The 12377-nt window shown below is 34.7% G+C and overlaps 1 protein-coding gene across 1 annotated transcript; it reads right to left on the reverse strand.

Annotated features, from left to right (window-relative positions):
• LOC105164389 (ATP-dependent Clp protease proteolytic subunit-related protein 4, chloroplastic) lies at nucleotides 1-7372 on the reverse strand. The gene is made up of 7 exons (XM_011083033.2): nucleotides 7057-7372; nucleotides 2995-3198; nucleotides 1815-1870; nucleotides 1234-1360; nucleotides 970-1047; nucleotides 651-764; nucleotides 1-577 (listed from the first exon to the last, which is right to left on the reverse strand). The coding sequence occupies exons 1-7, from the start codon at nucleotides 7303-7305 to the stop codon at nucleotides 506-508; spliced, it is 900 nt and encodes a 299-aa protein (XP_011081335.1). The 5' UTR covers nucleotides 7306-7372; the 3' UTR covers nucleotides 1-505.

The following is a 12377-nucleotide window of genomic DNA, read 5'->3' on the forward strand; positions in this document are numbered from 1 at the left end:
TGAAACCAATATGCAGGATCAAACATATATTTGTCAAGTTTTCTACTGCAGAAAGCATCAGCGTCCAACAATGGATGGAGATTTCAACCGGTTCACTCCATCAGACTAAATAACCAAGAACTCTCAGACATTACAGAGCCATGCATCTAAAAGTAGTAAATTCTATTCGGAAGAAGACACACTTAATCAGTAATTTTAAATTTTGTCTTGCAGATTGAAGATCACGCTTAGACTACTGACTATCAATACACTTTTCTGTCAAACAGTGCGACCTATAGCAAAACACAGCATGAAAAACATAGGCATGCTATCTTTGTTGAGCAAAAGGGACTAGCCTCCTTGATGAATTGCCGGTGAACACTGAGCTCCAGTTATTTTCGACCAACTTCAAATAGATCCTTTGCCAGTACGGGCCATTCGTCTGACATCAAAATACTCATAGCCACTGATCTGTGGGGACCAAATGTCCTATGTTTCTACATGGTCGATAAGAACTTCAATTCATTTAAATAAGTTGAGCCTTTTTGAGGTCTGACACAACTCCTCTGTCTTCACTGCCCCTCTCGTTGTACAGAACCTTCATATCATAAGGGCAAATGTCAGTAAGGGAAACAAAGTTATTCAGAAAAGAAAAATTCTAAACATTGTACCTTATCAATAATTCCATATTCAACAGCCTCGCTGGGAGTGAAATATTTTGGACGCCTTATGTCTGCTTCAATCTGCTCAGGAGATTTTCCAATATGTTTTGCGTAGAGTTTAACCTTTCAAAATCAAATATGTAAGTTCTTAAGGTTCAACCACATACAAAGAATAAATGACAACTATCTAGATGTGGATAAAAATAAATAAATAAATAAACTATAAATTTCAGATCTTTCTAAATTTTAATAGAACTTTCCAATTTTTCCAGTAGAATCCCTCGGACTGAATGAGTGAAACAATGCTTAAATGATTTGTCAACTTTACCAACTCAGCCTTCACATTTCTAACTTCTTTCCTCATAAGCTCTACATCAGTTGCTTGGCCCTGAAACCTGGCGATTGGCTGCAAAATTACATTGTACTATCAGAATCAAATACCACCAAGTCGTAAAAATGAGAGAACTAATAAAAGTATCATTGTTTTTCTGCTTAGCTATTTCCAGAACAGACACTTATATTTCAAACCCATGGAAGGTATTGTCTGGAAGCAATGCCGGACAAGTTATCTTAAGATGCTTCAATAGTCAACCTGCTTTATCATGATTGTTGACGAGGGTAAGGAAGAACGATTCCCCTTTGCACCAGCAGCCAGAAGGAGTGCTGCTTCTCCCCATGCATTCCCAACACACAGTGTAAAAATTGGTGGTTTAACATACCTGCAAAAATTTAACAATTAGAATTAAAAGAAAAAGAACTGAAGTTGTAAACTTCAGTAAGACGTCAAAACCATCAAGCAGAACCAAGAGAGTGCTTCTCCTTCAAATTCCAGCAGCCTCTATGACCAGAATTTGTGTTAAAACTTAAAAGTTTGATCAATAGTTGAATAAAAATTTAAAAATTGGGTTTATGTCTTGGTTAAAGTACTAGATAAACTTGACGGTTAATCTCAAGCAAATTGCTCAATCTTGCCTCAACTTTCTCTATTCGAGCAGAATTTCATCAAGGCACAAATTTTTCTTCTTTCATGTGCTGCAGCCACAAAGTCGACAAATTAGGGATTGCTTAGGTTTCCCTATCGTGCAATGTACTAGCTTTCCATTGCCTTTCAGACCTCACAAAAATTAGGAAAAACTTAGAAAGCATGGTGAGGTATGGCTACAGATATATAACCTCATAACATCATATATTGCAAAAGCTTCTGTCTCATAGCCCAACTTCTCCCCACCCTACAAAATATACAAATTACAGCAAGAAAACATGAATCAGTAGAATATAAATCTGTTGTCTGTTTCTTTGTCAGATAATTCACATAATAACATAGGAAATACTATTCATGAACTACAGCAGCAAAATAGTCTATTCTCTGAAGTGTTGCAAGAGAAAAGGGAGTGTCAGATACTGAAGCAAACTGAAACAACCTTATAATATTATTATAGTCCGAAAGCTCTATGGCTAGATTATAAATACACAATGCAACCATCGTTATGTATAATGCAGAATAACTGAAAACCATGAAACCGGTAGACTTTGCACTCAGGGTTTGCCGAACAATTTGTTTTGCATGTAGAAAACCGGTCACATTTAAGAGAAGAGGAAACCTATACTGAAAAGCTCATTACAGGCAAGTATTATCAACTAAATTATTAAAATTTCTTTCACTATGTATATTCTAAATAATCTTGCTGTCGCACTGTTGGCCACCAGATGCTTTCTAGTTAAAGGCATACTGAAAATCAAAGGAGCTCCATACACATTTGAGTATATTTGACCATTTTTAATGTATGCTGGATCCAGCCTAGTTCGCATACAAAATATCAAGTCTCCCTCTGACACAAACACAGACAATTGCATAGACAACTGAGCAGGTTAATTCCTCAGACACTATGCATATATCACCACAAAAGGAGGGTAGCAAAAATAGTAGTTGCATGGAGAGCTTCTGAAGGACAATTACATAGAAATGCACAATATAGTACATGATATATAAAACAAAAAGAAAGTTGTTGATAGATCACCAACAACAGAAGTTTAGACTGCCATTAATTTCCATGAATGAGTGAGCTTATTTCCAATTTCATTCTAATAATCCCACGTGGAGCCCAACCAATTGCTTGTTCAGTTCCAGTAGGTTAAAGGAATCTTTTGGTAAACTTTTGGCAATTTCATGCATCTATGGATGTAGGCATTGAGATGTTTGTTGTCATGTGTTCATAAGGGGCGGAGGTGTTACACCACACAAATCATGTTTTCTGTGCCATAAAAAACTAAATGATGCTGATATCTGGAAACAAGGCAAAAAATGCTGAAACATTATCCATACATATTTATACAAAAAATAGCAAATTCTAACCTTGGTCGTCCCTGTGGAATTAACGTAAAGGTAAATTGGTTTTTCCTCATCTTCATACTGAAGGTAAAGAAATTCTGCTAGTATCAGTTCGGTGACGGATGGAACTAGAGACATGCCCAAGTACACAATTCGATTCTTGTACAAGTATGATGCTAAATCTGGTGGAGTTTGCTCCCAGGCGCTTCCCCTTGAGAAAGGAATAACCTATTAAGGGGTATTCAGCAAATTAATACTGAGACAACAGTTACAAGAGAAAAAATAATATAATTCACAAGCAAAGGAATAACACACAGTTTTAAATTAGGGGTGTCAATTGCCATTCCCCTCTGCTCCAACCACTCTGGAATGAAACATTTTATGAATATATAATACACATACTTTAAGATCAAAATTTATTTGTTTAACCATACTAAGAGTTTTTAGCAATCAAACAACAGTAATACTAGAAGTGCAATCATCATTCAAATTCAAAAATATTAGATGCTCTACAATAGTACTGATTGGAACTTTGTAATACCACAACAATACTAGAATCACAATTATGCATTTGTTAAGGATTAGTATAAAAATGAGCACCCCACATACACACACTTTCTTGTGCAAAAGAGAACTGTTATATGTATTACTAGTTAAACAAGTGCTTTATTAAGTGAAAGTAATGGATGATGGGAATATAAGAAAAGGAAAAATTATTAAAACGTAGTAAAATTTGCTACCAAGATTGATTTAATGTGCACCAGTATCTTAACTTCCTTATCAAAGTTCAATTTATTTTTACATTGAAAATCAATTAAATTTATTGCAACCTGTATAAAATAACAAGGTATATCTAGACGTTTGCCTCAAATGCCAATAATCCTGGTCACTAGCAGTCACACAAGTTAGAAAAACAATCAATCTGCAACTGGTAGCTCAGATTAGACATGCAACTCAAATCCCGAAATAAATAGCATATAATCACATTTAGAGACTTAACAAATATCCTGTTATAGGCAACCAAAAGCACCAATCATCTTAGAAGTTGATGGGTGAAATGATTATGGCTACTAATTTTGACAGATGTCTTCTAACAGGCCAGGAAAAGCAGCAGACTCTTGTCAAAGAAGTTGGTGCCAAGAAAAAGGGCTTCCTAGTATGAACCCAGTTTGAATTTAGGGGCAGCCAAAGTATCATGCTCAAGAGGTGGTTCAATCAACTCTTTTTAGTCTCTTTCTTCTTTATTAGGCCAGTTCTCCCTTTCTCTCTAGACAACAGTAACCTATTGCACATCCTATTTCAGTTTGGTTCAACCCAATAACAAAAGCCAATCATTAGAGCGACAGACTCCGATATGCACACTAAGGCATTTACTCAAAATGGTTTTTCTTCTACCCTAAGCAAGTAACATCCAAGCATAGACTTTTCTTGGCCTAGGCTCAATAGAAAGGGCACTAAATGCAATTAGCTAAACAAAATTTCAGTACATACTCATTTCCCCTCGTCAGCTTTAAAGGGTATAATATTGAACTCCGTATGAACTACCTTACACCAATGAAACAGTGAAACCAGGTACAGAGTGTTGTTTGTGAAGAAAGAGTAAATTGCAAGATTCAAGTAAGGCAAATAACTTGTTGCCTCCACATTTATCCAGCGAATGAGTTAACCTGATATCACCATCCATCTTGTTATCCAAGGAAAGACTTCATAAATTCAAAACAAATACCAACACGATACTCTTAGCACATTCTCATGCAAGCAGCAATCTATCTCCACAAGCATCTCACAAGGCCCATTCTAATAACAATTTTCGGAATGTACACTATACAAAATCAAAGTAATGAAAAAAAGGTAACATTAAAGAACTTAATCGTTCATTTTGCAGTATAACAGCCAAATAATGGAAGAAAGGCATAGTAAAGAATACTTCCAGGAGGATTTTCTCATAGCAAGAAGGATTTCACATTGTTCAAACAAAGCATTCACAAAGCATAGTCTTCAAAACTAGCTGGATCAGAAACCTCAGGAACAAGACACCATAGCCATGCCAAATAATCCCTTGGAGAGAACAAAGAAATTTAGTAGGTCATTAGGCCCCAACCAACAACACAAGCTTGGTAAGCCAGATATCTAATCTTACTAAATTGTAGCTCTATTTACTGCTAGCCTTCTCACAAGCTACATCTAGGTTGGCTGTTGAGATACAGCAGACTCTTGGCCATTCAGAATGTAAATACAAAAATTTGAAAAGGAAAACGAAACCAATAACATTGAAGAAAGTTGATAACCTAGATTATAGGATAATATTTGTTTCCTATTGACTACTGTCAATATGCATGGCAGAGTTCTATCAACCATTCTCTTTGTCTTATCTGATCCAAAATTCCAAATAAACAAATTTTGACCTATTAACTTTCTGTACTGCATTGTCCACTGCCACCACCCTTTGGATATTCCATAATCTTGAACATTTAAAATGAAAAACCCTTTCATCTTTTCCAGTACGTTCAATTACACTGCAAGCATAATATAAAGTTCTCTTACACATTGAGAAAATTCATTGATTGAAGACGGAAATAAATTGATTTTTCAATTGTGAATGAGTAACTTTAACAGTGCAGCAGATCAGGTGTAATTGTCATCAACTTTGGAGTCTAGAGCCCTATATCCAGTCCATCAAAGAGAGAGCCTGAGGCAAGCTGTGTAACATGGAGTCCTAAGATCATACTGTATAATTGACGAGAAGTTAAGCACTCTCAGCGCTCTTGAACGCTAGGAAGAACCTACTAAGACTTACTGTTTCATGCATTAAGAAAATACTCTTCTTCTACTCAATGTCATGAGATGGAGCTGGATTTGGTACCTTAGCCAGTATCACAGCAGACAGGAGGCACAAACAGAGATGGAATCTGCAGACTCATAAAGGGATTATGGCCAAATACTAGTAAATAACTCTATATTTAAAATGCCAGATCCCCGATGCAAAAGCTAAGGAATCCAGAATATCTTTTAATTGCTTCAAATACGGTATTACAAAGTAGTGCCTTGATTATTGTCAAACACTCAGGATACAATTTTTCCAACACTTACTTCTGGTGATCCCCATTTAGTTCTATGCCAATATTCAGTATCTCGTTAAGGCGCATCAAGTTCAAGGAAACCTAAAACAGCATCTTTTAGCAACAGGAAGTTGTGATTTCATTTTAAGCACTGATTTCCTTCACCTTCTGTACCATGATCCACATGATTCGCTGATCACATTGTTACACTGCATCAGCATTCCATATCACTCGATGACTAAAAGTTAGTCGAGCATCATAGAGTGCCTCTTCAAGCCAGCACCATTCTGTGAACAAAAACATGGGTGCTTATATCTGGGAAACTGAAGGTCCAGAATTTCTCCATTTCTATCTTTCCTTCTGTCATGAAGTGTGCATTCACATAAGGACTGATGCCATAAGCTTGTGCGATAATAAAACCAATTCAACTAACATTCCATTATTTGATTGCTCCGTCTAATTGAGATGAAAAGAAGAAAGAAAGAGAAAGAAAGTCCACACAATAATAACCAGAGAAGGATGCCTGGAAAACATTGCCACTTTATACATTCCAACAATAAATTCAAATAAGCAGCTTCATGGTTTTAGCCAATACTACGGTCTGGTCACTAATCTGTCCAAAAAAATCCAGAGGTCATCGGACAATAGGCAGAAAGACTTGTAACACAGAATGAGTAAATCGTTACAATATGCCAGATATATACCTACAAAAACACCGTACCAGTCTCACTACCATCATTATTCAAAGGATACAACAACAACAAAAATAATAATAATGATAATGATAATAACAATAATGAAAAGGAATCAGAATACCAGGCAAATTACTTTCTTTCATCAACAATTAGTTTAGATATCGTGGCCCCAAAAATTCATCTCCTTATTAAATCCCAGGACCACATAGTGCATGCCCAATCCCACTAGAACGAACAGAGAAGAATGAAAGGAAGATACAAAACTTGCACAAGTTTACAAAACCTAACTACACGGATACACGCACAACCATATGTATGAAGCAAGAGTGTACCATTGTGACAACGCCTCGTTTGGCGCCGTCGGTTGAGTAGTAGGAGGGGTTAAGTGAGGCTGGTCGGATCTTCAGACCTGTAAAGCCGCCCAGGACGCTGCCGCCAACGGAAGGAGACAGAAAACTCGTCCGTAGAGAAAGTCTACGAGAAGAAGACGAAGACGATGACGAAGAAGAAGAAGAAGAAGAGGCTAGAATTAGATTCGGACTTAGCGTCGTCCGAGGCGTTGGAAACAGATGGGAAGCCATAGCCACAGCTGGAGTGGCAAGAGAGGTTTTGGATTAGAGGAACGGTGGGTTTGAAGGAAAATGAAATGAAAATGGGTCATTTTGCCTCATTAGTATATGCAGCCCGATATTTTGACATATTTTATGATTAAATACTCCTAATTAAATATTATTTTACAGTATTAGGATAATTGAAATAAAAAATAAAAAAAAAATCAAAATAAAAATTCGGACAAGATTCAAACTCGATTTTTAGCAAAAATTTGGAGTTGTTTGGACTACCTTTTGATGAATGAGCAGTGTAACTAAAATTATAATTTTTTTTTCATTAGTCTTTTAGTTTAATTAAGAATCTAACTTTTAATCCTAGTAGAATTAGATATCTAGTTATTATATATAGGTGATGTAATTTACTTTAGGATTCAACTTTTGAACTCTTGAGAATTTCATACCTTGAATTCTCGTCTCTCTATTTTTCTACGTTTTTATGATATTTTCTTACTCATGCATTCTTCCATAAGCATGTGTAGCTAGTTCTCTCATTCTGGTTGAAGACTTGGTGAATGTTTAATTTCAACAAGTTGTGAGATCTAATTTATGCTGTCTACTTTTATTCATATTGGTATTTGTATTATTCTCTATGCTTTTATTACAAATAATCTAATTTATGAATTATAAATGCCGTTATTCATTGGTCAAGAATATTTACTTAGCCAGTTGAACTTGCAAATCCGTAATTGTTTGTTTAGTTCAATAACTAGTGGTAACATAGCATAATTGATTATGTAGTTTGTTTAGTTCAATAACTAGTGGTAACATAGCATAATTGATTATGTAGAAGTTTTCAATTATGTTGTGGAGAATGTACAATCTAACTTAAATAAATTCTTGTAGGAATTTATTAGTTAGATTTGGGCCTTTCTAGTTCTTAATGTTGTCGGTAAATTAAATCTTGAGGACGTTCCCAAGGTTATTCACGAATTAAGGATTTAGTCAACGGATGTTTCTTGACTATCAACAAGGTAAGGAAATGTGAGGTCGTTAGGTCGTACCAATGTCCATAATCAATTTATCTATCATGAATGATTGTTATCTTTGTATCTATGATCGACCGTGGAATTAAGCATGATTTTGTCTTTAATTGGAATACTATTTTCTTATATTTATCTCTTCTAATCTTATTAGCTCTTTAGTTTAATTTAGTTTTTATTTTTATTCTTCTTCACAATCATAAACCTCTTAATTATTCTTATTTTTGAAAGAATTAATTTAAAACCAATCCCTATGGATTCGACCCTACTCACACTTCTACAAAAGTTTTCATAGGAATTATTTTTTGTGGATTTAAGGATTTTTTATTGTGAAGAAGAATAAAAATAAAAACTAAATTAAACTAAAGAACTAATAATATTAGAAGAGATAAATATAAGAAAAAAGTATTCTAGTTAAAGACATGATCATACTTAATTCCACGGTCGATCATAGATGCAAAGATAACAATCATTCAGGATAGATAAATTGGTTACGGCCATTGGTACGACCTAACGACCTCACCTTTCCTTACCTTGTGGATAATCAAGGAACGTCCGTCGACTAAATCCCTAATCAGTAAACAACTTTAGAAACGTTCTCAAGATTTAATTTACCGATAGCATTAAGAATTAGAAAGGCCCAAATCTAACCAATAAATTCCCACAAGAATTTATTTAAGTTAGATTGTGCATTCCCCACAGCATAATCGAAAACTTATACATAATCAATTATGTTATGTTACCACTAGTTATTGAACTAAACAATCAATTATGGATTTCCAAGTTTAATTGGCTAGACAAATATTCTTGACAATGAATAACGGTACCTATCATTCATAAATCAGATTATTTGTAATGAAAGCACAGAGAACAAGACAAATACTAATATGAATAAAAGTAGGAAGCATAAATTAGATCTCACAACTTGTTGGATTTAAGCATTCACCAAGTCTTCAATCGGAATGAGAGAACTAGCTAGACATGCTTATAGAAGAACACATGAAAACCAAATAAAGAAAATATCATACAAACATAGTGAAATAGAGAGACGAGAATTCATGGTCTGAAATTCTCAAGAGTTCAAAAGTTAAATCTTAAAGTAAATTACATCACCTATATATAATAGCCTCACGAAATTAAAATCTCCTCTCTTAAATTTACCACTAAAATAATTTTATCCTTTTGGTTCAAGTTAATTAAAATAATGTCCCTAATAGTTGCAAATTTATCAGATATCATATTATTAATTTTCCATTAGTTTTGGAATACGATCGTGTAGGTAAATGTATTAGGCATTGATAGAAATTACAGTTGTCAGTCTTAGACCTCTGATAGGGGAAATATAAGGATAATCTCAATCGAGATATTTGTCCTTCAAAAATAAAAAAAATTCTAAACACTAAAGGATTCGCGGATTTCACCTTTGGGTCGAGTCACCGTCCTGGAGTATGGATCTTAGATCTTCTGACAACTCCTAGCTGTATATTGAAAGTAAGTGGATCAAATTGAGAACGCAGAGGAAGCGTGAAATAAAAACGACAATTAAACAATTTAACCGGATCAGGATGTGCCTTTGATAATTTTATGGCATTCAGTATAATTTAAAATGCAAAAATAACATAAAACAAACATAATGGGTTTAGAGGCTCTGGATTAAACAAAAGAAAACGAAAATTAACCACGAATTTTACCTTTGATCCGATTTCTGTTCGGCTACTTGCATATTTTCTAAATCTCCATCGGTTCATATACACTAGGATTCAACGTAGTATCACTATAACGTAGTCAACACCACACCATGGATAGCAGATCTATTCTATTGCTAGATACAACTACACCCATGGAAGAAACGAATTCTGAATCACACTATTGATTAGTGTATTCGAATTTCACTTGTTTTCCACTTTGAATCTACTTCAAGTAAAACTTACAAGCATGGAGAAAGAGAGAGAAAGAGGAAAAATTGGGAGGCCTTGAGAGAGGAGGTGGCCAAGAGTATTGAGTAAGATTAAAGAGTTATGGAGTATTATGTGTATTATAAAAGAACTAGTCTTTCGAACATTCTACATAACCAACTCACCAAATTGTGCTCAACTTGTGCACCTATTGAACTTGTTGGCCGAGTAGGGTTCTCCAAGAGAACCCATTCGGTCATGGACTCCTCCTTGACTCATATAGGGTCAAAATTGGTGGCCAGGGTTTCATGGTAGGACCGACTTGATTTAATTAAATCAAGTCCAGGCAACGTCCAATGGATCCAAACGTAATCTAATTAATTTTAATCAATTAGAAGCTCGATTATTTAATCCAATTAAATAATCTTCAAACCCAACTAATTAATTAGTTCAATCAATTAATTTTTCAATTCCATCTTCACTAATTAATAAATTCATTTTATTAATTAGACAAGCACATCTACTATTTAATTAGTCCAATAAATCAATTAGTCTAAGCCTCATTTAAATTAATTCAATTAACTTAAAATACTATATTCAAATTATCCCAAATAAATGATCCTATCATTATCTTCTCCATAAATTAATTTAATCTAATTAGATTAATTCTTTTCTTTTCTTCAAGAATTAATTCAAAATTAATTTAATAACTTCCACGATGATTTGTATGTAACTCTTTAGGTTGACCTTCAGCTAGACTTGGGCTTGTGATTTGTGTGTAACTCTTTAGGTTCACCCTCAGCTAGACTTGGGTTTGTGTGCAACAAAATTAATTAATTACAATTAATTTAATTAATTATTTTTTATTAACCATTGATTGGAAACTCTCGTCACCATGGGTAACCGTCTAGCAATGGTTCATGACATTAGAAACTAGGTGAATATGGTGTGAACATTTAGGTTTTTTGTTCCATATAGGTATGGTCTTTTCATCGACCGTCTCCCAACTTTAATCTATGGTATGAAATTGAATGTCAGTTTTCATCCTGGACTAGGTAACTACGCTTCATGCTTGAGATGCATTTACTCTATTAATCAACATAAGAAACTAGTTCATATTCGATCAACCGCTTTCGCCAAAACTTAAGGAGTCTAAACCATCTCAGAATGCTTAGGAACATCTTTGTCATATATTAACAGGGGATAAATTCTATCATGGAATCTACCATCCTCACTACATACTCTGATTGCAGTGGACAAGGTTTGTAATAATCACATCAAAGACATGATTATCTCTCACCAAATTTATGATACAACCATCATATGCATGCGACCACCTGGATTCCTCAAGTTCGAGGACTAATCACATACTATTACAGCTGTGTAATTCGATTCGTACTAACCAAACTTCAAAGGCTTCCATCTAATGATTTCTCGTAAGTCAATTCAGTCGACAACTTTGTCAACTAACACACTAAAATTGCATAGACAACCTACATCTGACATCGATGAACCATGACACTCATCCAATGAATGTAATACTTAGTGCAAGTTTCTATAAGGTTCTCGATGTGCTATCTCGAGATCCTTGACTGGGAATGTTTAAGACCAACCCTCAAAAGTTGATTTCGTAGCTACCATACAATATATAACCCAACAACATGGGTCATCCAATGGTTTATGGGCATTTGTTGTGACGCTAACACCAGTTAATATAAACAGTAAGCACAACAAACACTTAGTGTCAAAGATAAACACTTATTACATTCATCAAGTTAATATTATTTTAATAAATATTGCTAAATAGTTTCCGAAACTGTCAATCTCATTGGCTTTCTCTCACCAATTCTAACAATGTCCCACTTGACTTAAAGTCAATCACTCATGTCACTTAGACTTATATGAGCATGAACAATCTGCGATACTGGCTTAGTGTTATGGGTTTACTATATTTTATGGAAAAGTGACTCGGGACAATTGCACGTCACTTGCCCCTGCCATTGCTTCAAACAGATGGGGGTATCTATGAATTTTCTTGGATCTTGTGATCAAATCTTGGTCCTTATGCTTATGCCACAACCTAGATGTTATCCTCTAAGATAACTACTCACTAGGTTGTATTAGAATAGTTGACCAAAAAGTCAATTGGATTAGCGGTTTTGGGAAC

The sequence above is a fragment of the Sesamum indicum genome, linkage group LG6, assembly GCF_000512975.1.
Source record: "Sesamum indicum cultivar Zhongzhi No. 13 linkage group LG6, S_indicum_v1.0, whole genome shotgun sequence".
Classification (NCBI taxonomy): domain Eukaryota; kingdom Viridiplantae; phylum Streptophyta; class Magnoliopsida; order Lamiales; family Pedaliaceae; genus Sesamum; species Sesamum indicum.